The sequence below is a fragment of the Apostichopus japonicus genome, chromosome 17 (assembly GCF_037975245.1).
Source record: "Apostichopus japonicus isolate 1M-3 chromosome 17, ASM3797524v1, whole genome shotgun sequence".
In the NCBI taxonomy this organism is placed as follows: domain Eukaryota; kingdom Metazoa; phylum Echinodermata; class Holothuroidea; order Aspidochirotida; family Stichopodidae; genus Apostichopus; species Apostichopus japonicus.
In genome coordinates, this window is record NC_092577.1 from 402,758 (window position 1) to 427,222 (window position 24,465).

The 24,465-nt window shown below is 37.5% G+C and overlaps 1 protein-coding gene across 1 annotated transcript in view; it reads right to left on the reverse strand.

Annotated features, from left to right (window-relative positions):
- Positions 1-613: 613 nt before the first annotated feature.
- Positions 614-24,465, reverse strand: part of LOC139985011 (DENN domain-containing protein 3-like) — a 47,790-nt gene continuing 23,938 nt past the window's right edge. The window contains exons 11-25 of the mRNA XM_071999189.1: positions 24,203-24,309; positions 23,101-23,150; positions 22,011-22,147; positions 21,425-21,594; positions 20,848-20,946; positions 20,335-20,515; positions 18,873-19,003; positions 18,281-18,501; positions 17,072-17,216; positions 11,176-11,303; positions 10,332-10,483; positions 9,840-9,979; positions 9,469-9,593; positions 6,429-6,554; positions 614-5,424 (exon numbers count right to left, since the gene is read on the reverse strand). Of these exons, the coding sequence (XP_071855290.1) occupies positions 5,233-5,424; positions 6,429-6,554; positions 9,469-9,593; positions 9,840-9,979; positions 10,332-10,483; positions 11,176-11,303; positions 17,072-17,216; positions 18,281-18,501; positions 18,873-19,003; positions 20,335-20,515; positions 20,848-20,946; positions 21,425-21,594; positions 22,011-22,147; positions 23,101-23,150; positions 24,203-24,309 (2,104 nt within the window). The 3' untranslated portion in view covers positions 614-5,232. The remainder of the gene's footprint in view (positions 5,425-6,428; positions 6,555-9,468; positions 9,594-9,839; positions 9,980-10,331; positions 10,484-11,175; positions 11,304-17,071; positions 17,217-18,280; positions 18,502-18,872; positions 19,004-20,334; positions 20,516-20,847; positions 20,947-21,424; positions 21,595-22,010; positions 22,148-23,100; positions 23,151-24,202; positions 24,310-24,465) is intronic.

The window sequence follows — 24,465 nt, forward strand, 5'->3', positions numbered from 1 at the left end:
GGGATCTGTGAGCAGCAGAGGTAAGCTGCCTCCCCAGAAGCCACCATGGAGGTGATGAACACTGTATAATACTAGCCATTGTTCCTCCATGGGATCTGTGAGCAGCAGAGGTAAGCTGCCTCCCCAGAAGCCACCATGGAGGCGATGAACACTGTATAATACTAGCCAATGTTCCTCAATGGGATCTGTGAGCAGCTGAGGTAAACTGCCTCCCAAGAAGCCACCTTGTAGGGTGAACACTGTATAATACTAGCCAATGTTCCTCCATGAGATCTGTGAGCAGCAGAGGTAAGCTGCCTCCCCAGAAGCCACCTTGTTGGTGATGTACACAGCACAGAATCCAATGTCTGAGGTCCTGCTTAGTAGTGTGGATGCATTTCTGACATAGTTCAAGCCAGTTTGGTATGGATCACATACTTGTGAAGATCTACAGAATAGAATTACTTGTTGTGTATGCTATCTACACTAATTGCTAAAGTTGTGAAATCACAATGTTATGTTTAATATGCTTAAAATATTAACTGTTGTTAGCCTGATATTGCTGGGACTAATACAATCAATGCCACTTACTAGGGCAAGGTATCACTTAATGCAGTAAATGATGTCTTTTGGGGGGGGGATGAAGCTAAAGTTGGGTAAATGATAAATTTACAAGTAAGTGGTATATATATTTAGCTACACCTAGCTAAAACACCACAAATTTACAAACTAGTTTCTCTATTCATATCAAGTTTAAACTGGACTATGATAAGAGTTATTTCCATATACGTGCAATGAGTATGTATTCTTTGTTTTACTGATATTGTTGTAGATAAATATGTTAAATACAATAGTCATTTATTTTATTAGCTGATTAGTGAGTTGCTGTGTTGCTCATAGCTCAAATACATTAACATTACATGTTAGACTTAAACTGCTGATGTATAATGTTTCTGATCCTAGAACAGCAATTGAAGAAATGTGTGGCTAGAAAGGGTTTGCAATTTAATGGCCTTAAGATCCAAAAACTGTGCTCTAACAACTGATATTTCCCGCCCTTGTATATAGCTATTTCTTTGCTGAGGGTCCAAGTTAGATATAGCCATAGTACCTTGAATAATGTGTAACTAATCTCAAAAGAAATCTGGCACTTCATGTGTATATAACTACAAACTCAGCTGAGCTATCCAGTCCTTGGCTGTGGTGTTCAAAAGTAATCTGGCACTTCATGTGTATCTAACTACAAACTCAGCTGAGCTATCCAGCCCTTGGCTGTGGTATTCAAAAGTAATCTGGCACTTCATGTGTATCTAACTACAAACTCACCTGAGCTATCCAGCCCTTGGCTGTGGTGTTCAAAAATAATCTGGCACTTCATGTGTATCTAACTACAAACTCAGCTGAGCTATCCAGCCCTTGGCTGTGGTGTTCAAAAGTAATCTGGCACTTCATGTGTATCTAACTACAAACTCAGCTGAGCTATCCAGCCCTTGGCTGTGGTGTTCAAAAGTAATCTGGCACTTCATGTGTATATAACTACAAACTCAGCTGAGCTATTCGGCCCTTGGCTGTGGTGTTCAAAAGTAATCTGGCACTTCATGTGTATATAACTACAAACTCAGCTGAGCTATTTGGCCCTTGGCTGTGGTGTTCAAAAGTAATCTGGCACTTCATGTGTATATAACTACAAACTCAGCTGAGCTATCCGGCCCTTGGCTGTGGTGTTCAAAAGTAATCTGGCACTTCATGTGTATATAACTACAAACTCAGCTGAGCTATCCAGCCCTTGGCTGTGGTGTTCAAAAGTAATCTGGCACTTCATGTGTATATAACTACAAACTCAGCTGAGCTATCCAGCCCTTGGCTATGGTGTTCAAAATGACTAAGTGTTAAATGACTGAGAGAGGATTGATTACTCCAGACACATGATGATGTGGTGTGACAGAGTGGGTAATTATCTACAGGACTAAGTGTTAAATGACTGAGAGAGGATTGATAACTCCAGACACATGATGATGTGGTGTGACACTGAGTGGGTAATTATCTGCTGGTACAGGACTAAGTGCTAAATGAGTGAGAGAGGATTGATAACTCCAGACACATGATGATGTGGTGTGACACTGAGTGGGTAATTATCTGCAGGTACAGAACTAAGTGTTAAATGACTGAGAGAGGATTGATAACTCCAGACACATGATGATGTGGTGTGACACTGAGTGGGTATTTATTTGCAGGTACAGGACTAAGTGTTAAATGACTGAGAGAGGATTGATAACTCCAGACACATGATGATATGGTGTGACACTGAGTGGGTAATTATCTGCAGGTACAGGACTAAGTGTTTAATGACAGAGAGGATTGATAACTCCAGACACATGATGATGTGGTGTCACTGAGTGGGTAATTATCTGCAGGTACATGACTAAGTGTTAAGTCAGTGCTGAATGTTTCCAGAATGAGTGTTAATAAGAAGTGAGAGTGGATTTGTAACAAGATAGAATACTGGATTATCATCAGTGGCCACAGTCCATACAGTTTGGGCTGAATATGTGAATCCAATTCTTTGTTACGGATGCAAGTTACCTAACACTGGCATATAGGTTACCCTTGGCTTCATCCCCGAATAATACAATTAGCAAGAAGCAGCATTAGGTGGATAGGACAGTTATGTTTACAGAATTACAAGTGTTTTACTGCTTTAATGCCATTCTTTCATTGCCATTCATATCTGTAAAGGATTGTCCTCCTTAAGGCCCGGTCACACTATACAGATTTTTTATCGGAATACTATCTGATTTTCCCAGAGGAATCGAAACAGCCAGTTTTTCGTTTGGGTCTTCTAGCCACAGTGATAAAGGACCTGATTTGCTATCTGTTGAGCCATTCCGATGTGGAATAGCCCCCTCCTAACTTTTGATATTGGCTCCGTTTCCTTTTATCGGATAGCTATCCGATTTCTCTTCCGATTTTATCATTTTTCGATGTGACGTCACTTCAGAAGGTAGTCCGTTCCAGAACCCCTCAGATTTGGACTTGGTATTCGAATATTCCACTGCATTCATTACATTCACTACCAAAAACCTCACTCTTCGGCCTAAAATCGGAAAAATTGGACCGTATTCCGATAAAATATCGCTGTAGTTTTACCGGGCCTTTAGACTCATAGCAGTATAGACTGTTTCTCTTATTACACTAACCTGAGAGAAACTTACAAGCAAGAGTTGTGTAGTAGTCTCAGTGGTTTATTTGTGATACACTTGTGAAATTGTGTCAATAAATTAACATTGAAACCCTCTAGCCATCTTGTGCATCAATTTTGTCTCCTGGCTGAACGAAGACCTGGCATCTTATTTTAACTTTACATTTTTCAATAGCTTTTCATATTGATTTGATTGCTTTGATATTTTAACTGAACAAATCCAACACCTTACATCAGCATAACACCTCACAGCATTTCTGCTTTTGAAATGCATGCAATTATTCTTTTCAACTCATATTAGTGTGTCGAGAAATGCGGCCATCAGCCTCTTTACATTGTTTCTTTATAAATCATTCTAACTAAATAATTCAAATTCTGTGCAAGAAATCTGTAATGATATGATTATGGATTTAACTTTTGTTAATCTATAAAACTTCAAACATTGTAGTCAATAATACTCAACTCACAATCTTGATCAATACTGGCTTAATACATTTGCAACTTTTAAAAGCTCTTTGTCCAAAGTCCCTGAGATATTTGTTCAAACTGTGCAACAGTATGTATAAATACCTACATTTAATATTCCTTTAAATTAATATAAGTTCCAATCCTCCATTTTTTATAGTTTTGCACCATGCATATGAGAAAAGCATTAGACTAACAGTCAAAGGAACAGCCACTGGTGGGATCCATTGCAAGTAATTATTCTGTACATTGCATGTTGTACACTTTGTACAAGGCAAGAGATAAATACTACACCTTATCTTTCATAGTGCAGCTTCAATGTAAACCTTACTCTGTAACCTATCCTTCCACATCTTACAGGAGTAATTCTCAAATATAAATATACAAAATTAGACTAAAATATCTTCCTTTTTTACACTTTACGGTAAAAAGTTTTCCCTGTACAGCTGCCTTTGTCGTTTACACCTTACGGTACAAATAACTCCACAAAACTTCATAACCCCAATTAAAGACTTAAGACTCTAGAGTTGCCAAAATATATGTATATTGTATAGAGTTACTGTATACTGTATCTTAAAATGTCATCATTACCCAAAATCCAACTACTTTGCTACTATTTTTGCCAAATATATACAAACAATTTTAAGATCCATTCAAATATCGGCTCTGTGTTTAATAATACATTCCAAAATCCGCTCCATGTTCAAACTGTAACATTGTTTCTTTTCAAATGCTAATTATTCATGTTGCCCTAAAATACTGCTACTATTGTTAAGAAGGTTCACTGATAATGTTTAATACTGTAATTTATTCATAAGAATGATAGATTTGCAAGAGTGCAAAACTTGTTAGACAATAATATGTTTGTTGTTTATATGACTTCTCTGTGTCTCATGATACTGTAGCTACTATTGTACACAAACACACCGGAGTGTTTTAATTGGACGCTTCATTTCTTTACATTGTTTATTACATCCTGGTTATTCTTCATGTCATCACAAATTTAGCCCTCCAGATGGCAACTTTCCCATCATGTCATCACAAATTTAGCCCTCCAGATGGCAACTTTCCCATCATGTCATCACAAATTTAGCCCTCCAGATGGCAACTTTCCCATCATGTCATCACAAATTTAGCCCTCCAGATGGCAACTTTCCCATCATGACATCACACATTTAGCCATCCAGATGGCAACTTTGCCATCATGTCATCACAAATTTAGCCCTCCAGATGGCAACTTTCCCATCATGTCATCACAAATTTAGCCCTCCAGATGACAACTTTCCCATCATGACATCACACATTTAGCCATCCAGATGGCAACTTTCCCATCATGTCATCACAAATTTAGCCCTCCAGATGGCAACTTTCCCATCATGTCATCACAAATTTAGCCCTCCAGATGACAACTTTCCCATCATGTCATCACAAATTTAGCCCTCCAGATGGCAACTTTCCCATCATGACATCACACATTTAGCCCTCCAGATGGCAACTTTCCCATCATGTCATCACAAATTTAGCCATCCAGATGGCAACTCTCCCATCATGTCATCACAAATGTAGCCCTCCAGATGGCAACTTTCCCATCATGTCATCACAAATTTAGCCCTCCAGATGGCAACTTTGCCATCTGAACTGCCTGCTCCTGTCATCACATATCTTTCTTCAGCTAAGCAAATTGACCTAATAGCATCTTCATGGCCGTCCAGAGTTTTCTTCTGTTTTCTTGTTGTGACATCAAAGAGGTGGATTTTGCCTTTCTTGCTGCAAGCCCAAACCTGTCATTTAGAGGAATTGGTGACATTTTAGTGAAATATTGTCGTGCTTCACTAATAATCTAGACAAGTTCACCACGAGAAGGAAAACATGGTGGGGGAATAATTGCCTTGATTCTGAGCAACTTCATAACACCAGAATATAGCTTGCTTATATTACAAAGCTGTGTCATAAATATCCAAAAAATGTCCAGATCTTACAAAAACTTTAGTAATTTAGGGCCAGAAGCCTAAATAACAAAACATCTCCATCTGTTGTCCCATAAGGGTGTAACCACATGATTAATGATTTTTGCTGTCCCACACTTATATAATACAAGATAGGAAAGTTCTATAAATGTGTGGATGTAGAGATCATTGAATGGACTATATGGTATCGCTCCAATCTGTCATTTATCAAATTACCTTTCATTGCAGCTTTACTCATACAGGATGAAGGAACAGAGAATCATATGATAAATGTACCTAACACCAATTAATCCAGCAGAGATTTCAGCATTTAAAATTCATTCTCTGATTTGAAATGGGTTGCTCTTTCATTCGCAAGGGGCAGCCTTCTGGTATCTTATGTGACCACTAAAAAAAAAAACTAAATATAAAGTTAACAAGCCTTAAACTGTAATCTGCTAATTCAGACCATGAAATTCCCAAAACCATAAAGCAAATTGATTAAATCTGTGGGACACAAATGTTTTTGAGGGGGCCTAACTGGTTTATAGCTAATGTAGTTTGTAGCACCAGATACATCTCTTAAATGCATGGATTGAGATGGGCGCACAATTTTGTGTATAACCTTGGCCAGAGTATCTGAGAGTAACATTAAGTAGTGATAGTTAGAACTTTATGTACCAACTTGGGAACCCAGTTAAGCAATCACAGCTTGTTCTGCATGTTTTTAAATTTCACAGATGGTCATACACACTTGGTTCTTTCCAATACTAATTCTCTTGTCTCTGTATAAAAGACATAACATGATATGTACAGTAAATACAAACTTGAAGACTTACCCGACTGTGTACAGCTTCCAGTTTGCTTATGCCGTTGCAATTCTCAATGTCTATGACATCTAAAAGTGCAAACGTTGATGTGTTCCAACAAACTAGCTGGCCTTGTCTGTTGCATCCAGCCCAAAGCTGGAATGAAAAAACAAAGGTCAGTGGTACCAAGACTATAATGCCATAGATGGCAGGTAGTTAGAGTGCAGTTGTGGGGCTAAGACAGGTAAGAGTGACATGATAGCATACAGGTAGATAGAGTGCAGTTGTGGTGCTACGGTAGTATACAGGTAGATAGAGTGCAGTTGTGGTTGTTACTATGTGATACAGGTACATAGAGTGCTGTAGTGGGTGTTATGGCAGCATGCAGGTAGATAGAGTGCAGTTGTGGGTGTTACTATGTGATACAGGTACATAGAGTGCTGTAGTGGGTGTTATGGCAGCATACAGGTAGATAGAGTGCAGTTGTGGGTGTTACTATGTGATACAGGTACATAGAGTGCTGTAGTGGGTGTTATGGCAGCATGCAGGTAGATAGAGTGCAGTTGTGGGTGTTACTATGTGATACAGGTTACATAGAGTGCTGTAGTGGGTGTTATGGCAGCATGCAGGTAGATAGAGTGCAGTTGTGGATGTTACTATGTGATACAGGTACATAGAGTGCTGTAGTGGGTGTTATGGCAGCATGCAGGTAGATAGAGTGCAGTTGTGGGTGTTACTATGTGATACAGGTTACATAGAGTGCTGTAGTGGGTGTTATGGCAGCATGCAGGTAGATAGAGTGCAGTTGTGGTTGTTACTATGTGATACAGGTACATAGAGTGCTGTAGTGGGTGTTATGGCAGCATGCAGGTAGATAGAGTGCTGTTGTGGTTGTTACTATGTGATACAGGTACATAGAGTGATGTTGTGGGTGTTATGGTAGCATGCAGGTAGATAGAGTGCAGTTGTGGATGTTACTATGTGATACAGGTACATAGAGTGCTGTAGTGGGTGTAATGGCAGCATGCAGTTAGATAGAGTGCAGTTGTGGATGTTACTATGTGATACAGGTACATAGAGTGATGATGTGGGTGTTATGGTAGCATGCAGGTAGATATAGAGTGCAGTTGTGGATGTTACTATGTGATACAGGTACATAGAGTGATGTTGTGGGTGTTATTGTAGCATGCAGGTAGATAGAGTGCAGTTGTGGATGTTACTATGTGATACAGGTACATAGAGTGATGTTGTGGGTGTTATTGTAGCATGCAGGTAGATAGAGTGCAGTTGTGGATGTTACTATGTGATACAGGTACATAGAGTGATGTTGTGGGTGTTATGGTAGCATGCAGGTAGATAGAGTGCAGTTGTGGATGTTACTATGTGATACAGGTACATAGAGTGATGTTGTGGGTGTTATGGTAGCATGCAGGTAGATAGAGTGCAGTTGTGGATGTTACTATGTGATACAGGTACATAGAGTGCTGTTGTGGGTGTTATGGTAGCATGCAGGTAGATAGAGTGCAGTTGTGGATGTTACTATGTGATACAGGTACATAGAGTGCTGTAGTGGGTGTTATGGCAGCATGCAGGTAGATAGAGTGCAGTTGTGGGTGTTACTATGTGATACAGGTACATAGAGTGCTGTAGTGGGTGTTATGGCAGCATGCAGGTAGATAGAGTGCAGTTGTGGGTGTTACTATGTGATACAGGTACATAGAGTGCTGTAGTGGGTGTTATGGCAGCATGCAGGTAGATAGAGTGCAGTTGTGGATGTTACTGTGTGATACAGGTACATAGAGTGATGTTGTGGGTGTTATGGTAGCATGCAGGTAGATAGAGTGCAGTTGTGGATGTTACTGTGTGATACAGGTACATAGAGTGATGTTGTGGGTGTTATGGCAGCATGCAGGTAGATAGAGTGCAGTTGTGGATGTTACTGTGTGATACAGGTACATATAGTGATGTTGTGGGTGTTATGGCAGCATGCAGGTAGATAGAGTGCAGTTGTGGATGTTACTGTGTGATACAGGTACATAGAGTGATGTTGTGGGTGTTATGGCAGCATGCAGGTAGATAGAGTGCAGTTGTGGATGTTACTGTGTGATACAGGTACATATAGTGATGTTGTGGGTGTTATGGCAGCATGCAGGTAGATAGAGTGCAGTTGTGGATGTTACTGTGTGATACAGGTACATAGAGTGATGTTGTGGGTGTTATGGCAGCATGCAGGTAGATAGAGTGCAGTTGTGGATGTTACTGTGTGATACAGGTACATAGAGTGATGTTGTGGGTGTTATGGCAGCATGCAGGTAGATAGAGTGCAGTTGTGGATGTTACTGTGTGATACAGGTACATAGAGTGCTGTTGTGGGTGTTATGGCAGCATGCAGGTAGATAGAGTGCAGTTGTGGATGTTACTGTGTGATACAGGTACATAGAGTGCTGTTGTGGGTGTTATGGCAGCATGCAGGTAGATAGAGTGCAGTTGTGGGTGTTACTGTGTGATACAGGTACATAGAGTGCTGTAGTGGGTGTTATGGCAGCATGCAGGTAGATAGAGTGCAGTTGTGGGTGTTACTATGTGATACAGGTACATAGAGTGATGTTGTGGGTGTTATGGTAGCATGCAGGTAGATAGAGTGCAGTTGTGGTTGTTACTATGTGATACAGGTACATAGAGTGCTGTAGTGGGTGTTATGGTAGCATGCAGGTAGATAGAGTGCAGTTGTGGATGTAACTATGTGATACAGGTACATAGAGTGCTGTAGTGGGTGTTATGGTAGCATGCAGGTAGATAGAATGCAGTTGTGTTGCTATGGTAGCATACAGGTAGATAGAGTGCAGTTGTGGTGCTAAAATAGCATACAGGTAGATAGAATGCAGTTGTGTTGCTATGGTAGCATACAGGTAGATAGAGTGCAGTTGTTGTGCTACGGTAGCATACAGGTAGATAGAGTGCAGTTGTGGATGATATGGACGCATGCAGATAGACAGAGTGCAGATATAGGTGCTGAGATAGGTACTAGGCTAGGATACTGTTGTGTTCTATGTTCATAGGTTGTACTTACCTGATCATCAATGATGAGTATTGTCTGAAAGAGTACAGCTGAGGTCAGCTGGTCAATTGTAGGATGAGTGAAGGAGTACAAGACATCTCCATTTTCTGTAACTACTTGGACATCATATTTTGTGCCTTTGGATGAAAGCATACAATGTGATATCATAGTCATATATGGTCTTTTAACAGTGGTCAACGTTAATAAACAATATAGATAATAAAATCACTGAACAGAAAACCTACTTCATTTTTGGAAGGTAACCAGATTGTCCTAAGATAAATTCATAAATGATTAATGACCTGTTCAAACACACAGTCATTGCCAGATGTGAAGGTTGCAAACCTGCCTTTAAAACTATTACAAAGAAGTTCTTTACTCACAGCACCAGAGTTTGTTATCATGGTGTTTGATAACATTCAGGGTTTTCTTCTTCAATTCCAGGCAGAATTCTCTAACTTTCACCAGTGTTTCAATATTCCAGGTTATTATCTGTCCATTCATACTGGCAGTGAATGCAACTCTGTGGAAACAAAGATTATACAACTGAAATCTTAAGCATATGTACTGGCCTGGTTTGATGTAAGTTGGGAGAAGGTTTATATTGGCAAATGTAAACACTTCAAATAGTTTACTGTTAACAGAGGATTAAAGAATCACCTTGCCTGGTTGTGAGGGACAGAGCTGAATCTATTATTACCCTGGACAATGGAGCAGGCTGTTTATTGACTTAATTTGTCCATCAATTGTCATAACTTCATTTGTGATATCTCACAGGTCCTTTAATTAATTAGCACAGCTAATGCTACACTAACACTTAAGCCTATATGTGTTCATTCACTGTTTACAGACAATCACTTAATATGTAAACCAACCTTTTATCTTCTGATAAAATCATATCTGAGACAATATCTTTGTGATCAACGAGTAATATCTTGACCTGGAAACTCTGAGTGTCTATGACGTGTATCCTGGCATTAAAAGATCCAGCCCAGACCTGCTCACCACTCACATACAGAAGACAGCACTGAAACAGAAAACAAATCACAAGTTCTGTGAGGATAGTTACCAAGTACACTGATGTAGTACAGAAGCTTTATATACTCTCACCTTCATGTTAATGTAAATGATGAAAGTTTTCAGATAGTTGTTGTGTAAAGAATACTGTAATCACTTGACCAAACTTGTATTAAATATTTCAGAACATAGAATGAGTCTTTTGTCTCTGTTCTATCCCTTTAAATGCATCTCAAATGATTGATCAAGAAGATATCAGTATGATTTCAAATTCATGTACAAAATCAATACCTAATCCATACCAAGATGTTTGCATGCAGGTTCATGTACAATATCAATAACAAGAGGTTCCATGTTGTAGGTTGATACAGTCATAGGATATCTTACATACTATTCATAAATAAGAGACATGGTAACTTCCACTTGGTTTATCCTTGTATGAGTCTGACGACTATTAACCTCTCATGTCTAGCTAAAACAGATGGATTGAATTCACCTGCAATTAAAAACCATGTTGGGGCAAATCAGACAGGTTGAAACATATCATCACATCAATGTTTATTACAGATAAAAAAAAAAACCTAAAAACTAAAACAGGTCATGATTCTGAACCAGTTATTTACCAGCACCCCCAGTCCACTTTTGTGATATAGGGCTATTCATTCTTAGAATTCATTGCTACAATTAGCTACAATCACTCACAATTCTCTCTTGCGATATGACTATTTCTTCCTCCAATCCAAAGTTGCTGCCATCAAATACTTTAATTCTCCCCTCACCCATTGCACACCATAACCTTGGTGTGTCCTCATCTGCAGTCTGGCTTCTATCTATCAAATAAAAATGAATGCTCATGTACTCTGTGAATGCATTCAGTGAAAACTATTATATAACAATGCATTAACAACAAGAGAGGAAATTTAAATCCAGGTAAATTAAAGTGTATTATAGCTTTAAATCTTTTTAGGAGGCTGGCTGTAACAACTCTATTCACACAAATATACTCAAGAACAAATTATTTTATTAGTTTGTCGTATTACAACTTGAGGAATCTCTAACATAATATCTATCAGCATAGATGTTATTATTAAGGCATATTACCAGCTAAGAGTATCATTTGGACTAAAGAAATAAATAATTGGCAGTATTCACATGGAATACAAACTAAATACTGGAATGAAGTGGTTAGGAACTGGAAATATGGCTGTGTCATTTGAAGATAATATATTCACATTTTGCAGGCAATTTTACCAAATGTACCGAGTGTGATTGATAAAACTAAGACGTTGTTTTATATAATTTTCACCAAATGAGGTTTAAAGAGCAAGTACTTGAAGGCAAATACAATTTGTTGCTGAGACACTTTATCTACATATTAGTATTAATCACATGTAACTTCCACCTTTTTGAAACTTTACTTAATGAAAATGTGCAATGAAGCCTGAACATTCTATTCTAGTTACTGACTAACAATGTTATGAGATGAAGCCTGAACATTCTATTCTAGCTAATGACTAACAATGTTATGAGATGAAACCTGAACATTCTAGCTAATGACTAACAATGTTATGAGATGAAGCCTGAACATTCTAGCTAATGACTAACAATGTTATGAGATGAAGCCTGAACATTCTAGCTAATGACTAACAATGTTATGAGATGAAGCCTGAACATTCTAGCTAATGACTAACAGTGTTATGAGATGAAGCCTGAACATTCTAGCTAATGACTAACAATGTTATGAGATGAAGCCTGAACATTCTAGCTAATGACTAACAATGTTATGAGATGAAGCCTGAACATTCTAGCTAATGACTAACAATGTTATGAGATGAAGCCTGAACATTCTAGCTAATGACTAACAATGTTATGAGATGAAACCTGAACATTCTAGCTAATGACTAACAATGTTATGAGATGAAGCCTGAACATTCTAGCTAATGACTAACAATGTTATGAGATGAAGCCTGAACATTCTAGCTAATGACTAACAATGTTATGAGATGAAGCCTGAACATTCTAGCTAATGACTAACAATGTTATGAGATGAAGCCTGAACATTCTAGCTAATGACTAACAATGTTATGAGATGAAGCCTGAACATTCTAGCTAATGACTAACAATGTTATGAGATGAAGCCTGAACATTCTAGCTAATGACTAACAATGTTATGAGATGAAGCCTGAACATTCTAGCTAATGACTAACAATGTTATGAGATGAAGCCTGAACATTCTAGCTAATGACTAACAATGTTATGAGATGAAGCCTGAACATTCTAGCTAATGACTAACAATGTTATGAGATGAAGCCTGAACATTCAAGCTAATGACTAACAATGTTATGAGATGAAGCCTGAACATTCTAGCTAATGACTAACAATGTTATGAGATGAAGCCTGAACATTCTAGCTAATGACTAACAATGTTATGAGATGAAGCCTGAACATTCTAGCTAATGACTAACAATGTTATGAGATGAAGCCTGAACATTCTAGCTAATGACTAACAATGTTATGAGATGAAGCCTGAACATTCTAGCTAATGACTAACAATGTTATGAGATGAAGCCTGAACATTCTAGATAATGACTAACAATGTTATGAGATGAAGCCTGAACATTCTAGCTAATGACTAACAATGTTATGAGATGAAGCCTGAACATTCTATTCTAGCTAATGACTAACAATGTTATGAGATGAAGCCTGAACATTCTATTCTAGCTAATGACTAACAATGTTATGAGATGAAGCCTGAACATTCTAGCTAATGACTAACAATGTCGTGAGATGAAGCCTGAACATTCTAGCTAATGACTAACAATGTTATGAGATGAAGCCTGAACATTCTAGCTAATGACTAACAATGTCATGAGATGAAGCCTGAACATTCAAGCTAATGACTAACAATGTCATGAGATGAAGCCTGAACATTCTAGCTAATGACTAACAATGTTATGAGATGAAGCCTGAACATTCAAGCTAATGACTAACAATGTTATGAGATGAAGCCTGAACATTCAAGCAAATGACTAACAATGTTATGAGATGAAGCCTGAACATTCAAGCTAATGACTAACAATGTTATGAGATGAAACCTGAACATTCTAGCTAATGACTAACAATGTTATGAGATGAAGCCTGAACATTCTATTCTAGCTACTGACTAACAATGTTATGAGATGAAACCTGAACATTCAAGCTAATGACTAACAATGTTATGAGATGAAGCCTGAACATTCTAGCTAATGACTAACAATGTTATGAGATGAAGCCTGAACATTCTAGCTAATGACTAACAATGTTATGAGATGAAGCCTGAACATTCTAGCTAATGACTAACAATGTTATGAGATGAAGCCTGAACATTCTAGCTAATGACTAACAATGTTATGAGATGAAGCCTGAACATTCTAGCTAATGACTAACAATGTTATGAGATGAAGCCTGAACATTCTAGCTAATGACTAACAGTGTTATGAGATGAAGCCTGAACATTCAAGCTAATGACTAACAATGTTATGAGATGAAGCCTGAACATTCTAGCTAATGACTAACAATGTTATGAGATGAAGCCTGAACATTCTAGCTAATGACTAACAATGTTATGAGATGAAACCTGAACATTCTAGCTAATGACTAACAATGTTATGAGATGAAGCCTGAACATTCTAGCTAATGACTAACAATGTTATGAGATGAAACCTGAACATTCTAGCTAATGACTAACAATGTTATGAGATGAAACCTGAACATTCTATTCTAGCTACTGACTAACAATGTTATGAGATGAAGCCTGTACATTCTAGCTAATGACTAACAATGTTATGAGATGAAGCCTGAACATTCAAGCTAATGACTAACAATGTTATGAGATGAAGCCTGAACATTCTAGCTAATGACTAACAATGTTATGAGATGAAACCTGAACATTCTAGCTAATGACTAACAATGTTATGAGATGAAGCCTGAACATTCTATTCTAGCTACTGACTAACAATGTTATGAGATGAAACCTGAACATTCAAGCTAATGACTAACAATGTTATGAGATGAAGCCTGAACATTCTAGCTAATGACTAACAATGTTATGAGATGAAGCCTGAACATTCTAGCTAATGACTAACAATGTTATGAGATGAAGCCTGAACATTCAAGCTAATGACTAACAATGTTATGAGATGAAGCCTGAACATTCTAGCTAATGACTAACAATGTTATGAGATGAAGCCTGAACATTCTAGCTAATGACTAACAATGTTATGAGATGAAGCCTGAACATTCAAGCTAATGACTAACAATGTTATGAGATGAAGCCTGTACATTCTAGCTAATGACTAACAGTGTTATGAGATGAAGCCTGAACATTCAAGCTAATGACTAACAATGTTATGAGATGAAGCCTGAACATTCTAGCTAATGACTAACAATGTTATGAGATGAAGCCTGAACATTCTAGCTAATGACTAACAATGTTATGAGATGAAACCTGAACATTCTAGCTAATGACTAACAATGTTATGAGATGAAGCCTGAACATTCTAGCTAATGACTAACAATGTTATGAGATGAAACCTGAACATTCTAGCTAATGACTAACAATGTTATGAGATGAAACCTGAACATTCTATTCTAGCTACTGACTAACAATGTTATGAGATGAAGCCTGTACATTCTAGCTAATGACTAACAGTGTTATGAGATGAAGCCTGAACATTCAAGCTAATGACTAACAATGTTATGAGATGAAGCCTGAACATTCTAGCTAATCACTAACAATGTTATGAGATGAAGCCTGAACATTCTAGCTAATGACTAACAATGTTATGAGATGAAACCTGAACATTCTATTCTAGCTACTGACTAACAATGTTATGAGATGAAGCCTGTACATTCTAGCTAATGACTAACAGTGTTATGAGATGAAGCCTGAACATTCAAGCTAATGACTAACAATGTTATGAGATGAAGCCTGAACATTCTAGCTAATCACTAACAATGTTATGAGATGAAGCCTGAACATTCAAGCTAATGACTAACAATGTTATGAGATGAAGCCTGAACATTCTAGCTAATGACTAACAATGTTATGAGATGAAACCTGAACATTCTAGCTAATGACTAACAATGTTATGAGATGAAACCTGAACATTCTATTCTAGCTACTGACTAACAATGTTATGAGATGAAGCCTGTACATTCTAGCTAATGACTAACAGTGTTATGAGATGAAGCCTGAACATTCAAGCTAATGACTAACAATGTTATGAGATGAAACCTGAACATTCTATTCTAGCTACTGACTAACAATGTTATGAGATGAAACCTGAACATTCAAGCTAATGACTAACAATGTTATGAGATGAAGCCTGAACATTCTAGCTAATGACTAACAATGTTATGAGATGAAGCCTGAACATTCTAGCTAATGACTAACAATGTTATGAGATGAAACCTGAACATTCTAGCTAATGACTAACAATGTTATGAGATGAAGCCTGAACATTCTATTCTAGCTACTGACTAACAATGTTATGAGATGAAACCTGAACATTCAAGCTAATGACTAACAATGTTATGAGATGAAGCCTGAACATTCTATTCTAGATAATGACTAACAATGTTATGAGATGAAACCTGAACATTCTAGCTAATGACTAACAATGTTATGAGATGAAGCCTGAACATTCTATTCTAGCTAATGACTAACAATGTTATGAGATGAAGCCTGAACATTCTAGCTAATGACTAACAATGTTATGAGATGAAGCCTGAACATTCTAGCTAATGACTAACAATGTTATGAGATGAAGCCTGAACATTCTAGCTAATGACTAACAATGTTATGAGATGAAGCCTGAACATTCTAGCTAATGACTAACAATGTTATGAGATGAAGCCTGAACATTCAAGCTAATGACTAACAATGTTATGAGATGAAGCCTGAACATTCTAGCTAATGACTAACAATGTTATGAGATGAAGCCTGAACGTTCTAGCTAATGACTAACAATGTTATGAGATGAAGCCTGAACATTCTAGCTAATGACTAACAATGTTATGAGATGAAGCCTGAACATTCTAGCTAATGACTAACAATGTTATGAGATGAAGCCTGAACATTCAAGCTAATGACTAACAATGTTATGAGATGAAGCCTGAACATTCTAGCTAATGACTAACAATGTTATGAGATGAAACCTGAACATTCTAGCTAATGACTAACAATGTTATGAGATGAAGCCTGAACATTCTAGCTAATGACTAACAATGTTATGAGATGAAGCCTGAACATTCTAGCTAATGACTAACAATGTTATGAGATGAAGCCTGAACATTCTAGCTAATGACTAACAATGTTATGGGATGAAGCCTGTACATTCTAGCTACTGACTAACAATGTTATGAGATGAAGCCTGAACATTCTAGCTAATGACTAACAATGTTATGAGATGAAGCCTGAACATTCTAGCTAATGACTAACAATGTTATGAGATGTTCAATAAGCACTGAATGATGATCTATAATAATGGTCCAACAAACCGCACCCACATGCTCAAAGTAAACAAAACAAGAATTTTGTTAAATACTAAATGCTTACTTCCAGGAGTGTAGACCATTGCCTCTACAGTAGAGCACTGAGGTTCATTACTGGATGGATTAAACTTGTGGACTAATTCAGAACTTGTGTCTAAATGAACCATATCCATTCCTTCATCTTTCAGCTTGGTGAAGTGACAGAGTTGCTGAATTGGAAATCAAATCAAAAATATGTTTGAGATTAAAGCCAGCTGTTCAGAACATCTACTGCTAACCAATTAACCACAGAGAGAGATCTTGTTGAAATCAGTATCCCTGTGTCCCCAGCCTAATTCTCTTAGTGACAATATAGATACATTGGTTGGTAACTACTACTGTTGACTAAGATGTTGTAACATCTCTTGTTACATTGGCTACATGGCACATTTACAACATATACTTACAGGTTACATCATCAGCTGGAATCTCACAAGATAACAATACACTGTTACATCGCTTACATCACATCGTTACATTGGTTACATGACACCTTTACCACACTGTTGCACCACACCATTACCACACCATTACACCACATCATTGCATGACACTTATTGCACCACACTGTTGCATCACACCATTGCATCACATCGTTTTACCAACCGTTGCACCAAACCGTTGCACCACACCGTTGCACCAACCTTTGCACCACACCCTTACACCACACCATTGCATCACACCGTTGCATCACACCACTGCATCACACTGTTGCATCACACCATTGCATCACACCCACTGCTACACCACACCGTTGCATCACACCGTTGCATCACACCATTGCATCACACCATTGCACACACCCACTGCTACACCACACCGTTGCACAACAACGTTACACCACACCGTTGCACCACACCGTTGCATTACAACGTTGCACCACAGGAAATCATTGATAAATTGAAATAAATAAAGGAAAGCTTTTTTGAACGTCCATGTGGTAATGTCATCAAGATAAGGAAGATCTATACAAGATATTGAAATGATCAATCAATCAATGATTGATTGATTGATTGAAATGTTCTTAAAGTTGATAACTTACTAATGCAGCTCTATCTAGCTGCCTAGAGTGCATGGCATCAATGTTCTTAAAGTTGATAACTTACTAATGCAGCTCTATCTAGCTGCCTAGAGTGCATGGCATCAATGTTCTTAAAGTTGATAACTTACTAATGCAGCTCTATCTAGCTGCCTAGAGTGCATGGCATCAATGTTCTTAAAGTTGATAACTTACTAATGCAGCTCCATCTAGCTGCCTAGAGTGCATGGCATCAATGTTCTCAGCACTTCTAATAACTGCATCTAGTAACAACACATTTCTTGCTGCCTGCTGGACTATCTGAGGATCTTTTTGAGCCATTGCAATCATTTTTCCGGACCGAAGTTCCTTCAATAAAGTGAACCAGCTGTTCCTCTCGGATTTCAAGTTGGCTTCAAAGGGAGGAACACTCTCATCTGTTGTTGAGAAATAAAACACAATTAAAAGATGAGGAATAATGAAGACACACTGCCAAGCTTGACTATTCTGAAGGGAATAATTCATGCAGTTATTGTATCACAATGTTATGCAGAATGGACAGTTAGCTACACAAGTCCATAGATGCAGAGCAGTATTTTACAAAGTATTTTACATAGAGACTGTTGTATATTTTACAAAGAGAGTAAAAGCAGTATTTTACAAAGAGACCGTTGTATATTATAAGAGACAAGAATTCAGGGCCTCAAAAACTGCCCTACACAATTTGAAAACTAAACATTTCCTATTATCTGCACCATTATATAGAAAAATGAATTATGTTAGAGATTATTAAGAGTTCGGATCATACCATGACTGAGGATTCTAAGGGAAGGCACCGTCCCGAGAACAGAGAGATAATCAGACTTCTCAATGTTTTTAATGTTGTTGATTCGAATGACCTCACAGTATTCATTTCTACCACCCGTCAAGAAAAAAACCCTGAAAAGGAATGGAATACAAAATATCACATCATAGGAGGACAAGGCCTTGATAGGAGGACACTGAAGTAATACCTTGCTATAGGCCACGTAAGAATATTAATAAGTCCCCTGTAAAAAAATTATTAAGTCCCCGTAGGTCTCCATTTAATTAAATATGTCCCTCACAAACAAATCACACAAGTGTCCCATGTAAACATATGAAAAATGTCCCCATTTGCATATCAAATATGACCACAATATTAATATCAAATCTATCCCCTGTAAGCATATTATTTATGTCACCTTAAGCATATTAAATATGTCCCTTTAAAGCATATAAAATCGGTCCCACATTTGCATACTAAATATGTCGTACATATGCATATTAACTATGTGTCACATATGCATATCAAATATGTAACCTTTAAGCATATTAAATATGTCCCATTAAAGCATGCTAAAATTTGTCCCCTTAAAGCATATTAAATGTTTCCCAAATATGCATTCTAAATATTTCACCAGCACATTTCAAATTTCCACTGTAAGCATATTAAATATGTAAGAGATCCAGATCTTAATAGTCACTATTTAAGAAAACTCTTGTTATGGTATGGTATTGGATTGAATTGGTACCCCTTCAGTCCTGGACAATCTATCAGCTGTTTCAAATCAATCTGATAGTGATTTTCTTTCTTACAGAATTGTTGAAATATTTATTCAAAACTTTAATTTGTTGTCTGAGTCATAAGTACTGAAGACCACCCACAGCAAAAAATATGATCATCTACACATGAGTACTTATCTTTGCTTGTGTTCCATTCAGCTTTGCAACTTCAATACTATTGCTTGTAAATTAAGTTGGTCATGAAAACTAAACAGTATGCTACAAATTTCATATCCACAAATTAGCATTATGAATATGGGTGGCATATAAACAAAGAAAGCATTGTTAAATGGTAGTGTAATCTGAAGCTAGTGGTCAAAAACTACCGATGGTATTGAAGTTCTTCAAAGCAAAATGTAAATATTTATTATTATATGGACCCATTATTAATCCACTTGTTGTGACATTAAGTTTGGCTGACTACTCACCTTTTATCAGTCATTACCAGTCTACCAGTGCCATGGGCAGACTTTATTAAGCAAGACAGCTTCAATACACTCTCTGTGTTGTCAAGGTGATCCTCATAGAAGGACAGAGGAACTAACTTGACTACTCACCTTTTATCAGTCATTATCAGTCTACCAGTGCCATGGGCAGACTTTATTAAGCAAGACAGCTTCAATACACTCTCTGTGTTGTCAAGGTGATCCTCATAGAAGGACAGAGGAACTTACTTGACTACTCACCTTTTATCAGTCATTACCAGTCTACCAGTGCCATGGGCAGACTTTATCAAGCAAGACAGCTTCAATACACTCTCTGTGTTGTCAAGGTGATCCTCATAGAAGGACAGGGGAACTAACTTGACCTCCTCATCAGCCTCTTTCCAAGCATTAAGAAAATGCAGAAATGTAACAGCATCCAGAACTGAAAATAAAAACATGAAATTTATTTGGAGTAAACCAAGGGTAAAGATCAATTTTCTAAGATAATTACCTCTTGTTAAACTCCTTTTCTAAGATAAGAACCTGGTGGTAACTCCGTTTCTAAGATAATTACCTGGTGTTAACTCTTTTTCTAACATAAAGACTTGGTGTTAACATAATAATATCATGAGAGAGAATGTAAAGGCATCTTTGTTCTTTGCGTAAATATCTGTAAACCATTCATTGAAAACACAAACTTGAGTATCCTGGTTATAGAAATTTGATCTTAATTGCTACGATTACATTTGATGATCTTCTATTTTAACATTTTACCTGTCTGGCCAGCAGTGAGAGCTTTGAAGAGCCTTTCTATGACAGCCACATCAATAGCAATCTCATGGAGTTGGATGCGTGTTGTAAACTCTGGTAGAGCTAAAATAAACAGAAGGGAGACAAGCATATTATAACACACCCAGGTATTTGAAATATTGGAAACTCTGTTAGAGCTGCAATTTATAGAAAGGTGACAAGCATAATCTTATGACAAATCCCACGTATTTGAAATCTGAAATTAATCCAGATTGCAAGCATTGCCACTGAGGATAGAACGATCTTTTGAAACAATATATTTGCAGCACAACTGTCCGCAAACTATAGGGAGCAACACAAAGTGGGTTGCAAGAGTTTTCCAGATGTTGACAAGTTAATCTACATTTGTCAGAACTTGCGGACCAAGATCTAATAAATTATTAAGTCCATAGTCTAGGTTCGATTCCATGCATTCTGAACATCTTTAGTAACAATCGCATTTCAATTGACCTGCTACTAATATGGGTTGTGGGTCTTAAGCTAGGTTCACGATTCTTAATACAACAATATGTTGTTTAAGCTGACTAGAATCCTGACTTACTGAAAGTAGCATTTGGTTCTGGTATCAAGTCCTCTAGTGATATGGGTATAGGTCTTAGCCTAGGCTGCTTCCCTATCAGCTTCTGAATGTCAGGATGTTTGTGTAATTCTCTGCCTTGCAATTGATTTATTTCATCTTCTGTCAGTTTCCCGAGGCGATCAGCAATGAGTCTAGCAAAGAATCAAAATAACAAAGTCAGGTTGATTCAGTTCATAATAGAAAAATAACACTCGCAATAATTAACCAGCATGTTTAAGTAGATATAAACCTAAAATGTTGATGTTAAAATAATATCAACATCCTCTAACTGAGGAAAATACTTCATGATTATTTAGTCATTTTAATGAATGATCAAATCTTTCATATGAGTCACAGGGAAATAGAAAATATTTTGACCATAGGTGACATAACATATGTTTGGTCTTTCTATCTGTCTTTGAGGAAACACAGATAACCTTTGACATGTATACCAATACCCTTTCTGCAAAGGACCTTAATTTAGCATTAAATTAATTAGTACTTTAATAGCTCTTTCTGGTATTAGGTTTAGTTGGAAGTAGGGTTAAATGTTCCCTTTAAAACTTACTCAAGCGGTAAAATGGACATATCTGTCGAGAATAACCTGTGGAAGTCATTTAGGCCATCAACTGTTTTGTAGCAGGCTATATGTAGCATACCTCGCATATACAAGTATGAAGCCCGGACACTAGGCAAACCAGACTTCTGTAATAACAAAATGTATGCAAATGTTTAGCATCCAATTATAAAAGCCATATTCAACATTTAGTCATGCACATTGCAATAACATAAATCATTTTTGTCATGTAACAAATAAAATTGTTCTAAATGTGTTCAGCCTGCATGCATGGTGCTGGGATGCCTAGTGTGTTCAGCCTGTATAATGCTGGGATGTGTAGTGTATGTGTGGCTCACAATTAGCAAGTTAGGCTTACATCTATCATCTGATCATTTCAAATGATGTAATAATGGGGGTTTTTTTTGCAGTTACCTGCCTGATGTTTAGGATTCTGATACAAATAACCAAATCATAAACTATTGTAAAGCTTGGAACAGCAAGTTCTATTGGTCTAAACACTAAATGTTTTCATGCTGTGAAATGGTTGAGGCCTACATCTATAATGATCATTCAAATGATTATTCTTTTCAGTGACCTGCCTAGTAACACCTGCCTAGCAACACCTGCCTAGCAACACCTGCCTAGTAACACCTGCCTAGTAACAGAGTAACATCAAATCTAGCTTCACTTTAACTAATAGTCTTTCAGTACTGTCATTACATCAAATCTGAATGATGGCTGTTTAGGATATAGTTTCATTTTATGGTTGGATACTGTTACCATGCATTCTACAACTACTTCATTTAAAAGGGAATTTCTTTTTCATTGGGATGGTGATGACCTTTGGCCATCTTTATTGCTTCAGTAATTCAACATTTAATTAGAACACCAAGTGATCCCAATACAAGCAGTCATACACACATGTTGATACACAAGAAAAACCCAAAGCAGTAAAACCAACTAAATGAAGCTAATAATGAATCCTCTGGTTGTTTGCAATAAGAACATAAGTTATAAAATAAGTTATGTAATGAGCTGCTGGTGTCACTTGGTAGAAAATTATAAAACATGAAAGATTTGACTGAAGATCGTTGTTTACCTCTATTTCATCGTTGAGCATCTGGATACAAGTCTGAAAGTAGGAGTGTCCTACAAAAAAAGATCATAATAAAAAATAATTAGTTACATATTTAAATTTATTAGGAAGTGAAAGTTAACGTTCTCAGTATTTAAATCAGGGATATATCTGACTGACCACACCCTCACATCCACACCATCATGTCCACACCATCATGACCACACCCAGAAACCACACCATCATGTCCACACTCTCAAATCCACACCCAAAAACCACATCATCATGTCTACACCCTCACATCAACACCCAGAAACCAGACCATCATGTCTACACCCTCATATCTACACCCAGATACCACACATCATGATCACACCCTCATATCCACACCATCATGTCCACACTACCATGACCACACCCAGAAACCACGCCATCTTGTCCACACCATCACATACACACCCATGAACCACATCATCATGTCCAGACCAACACATCCACACCCAGAAACCACAACATCATATCCACACAATCACATCCACAACCCAGAAACCACTTCCTCAAGTCCACATCCTCTTAACCACACCATCATGACCACACCAGCACATCCACACCCTCTTAACCACACCATCATGTCCACACCATCACATCCACAACCCAGAAACCACACCATAAAGTCCACACCATCACATGTACACCCAGAAACCACACCATAAAGTCCACACTATCACATCCACACCCAGAAACCACACCATAAAGTCCACACAATCACATCCACAACCCAGAAACCACACCATAAAGTCCACACCATTACATCCACACCCAGAAACCACACATTTGTGCTGACACAAGGTCTTGCACAACTCTGACTTTTTCAACACTAATGTCATTTGTAGCCATACTCTCGGTTTAGGCTGATGCTGTCATTCAAGAAAACATTATTCTAATCTCCTGTACAAGGGATGTCATTGTACATGACTTTGGCACCATCCTATTGTCAGAAAGCATATATGCTGATTATACAGTACAGTAGAACAACTGCAGTCATTATAAAGTAGGACAACTGCAGTCAATATTTATAATTAAGAGAATGAAACTGATATCATCATAACTATATTAATAAACTCACCATCCATAAAATCCATAAAGTTAGGTAGCTGAAATGTAGTTGTGTGCTCAATTTGTGACTGTCGTTTAGAGCTTCCTTGAGTACAGCTAATGCTGGAACGACGTAATCTGATCAAATAACAAAGACAGGATTAATTAATACAGACATGGACTAAGAACAAGATCAAATTAATTCCAAGACGGGGGGGGGGGGGGGTCTGTAACTTCAAACAATACTAACTTATTGGATGCTTCTGTCAGGGAAATAAACACAAATAGAACGTT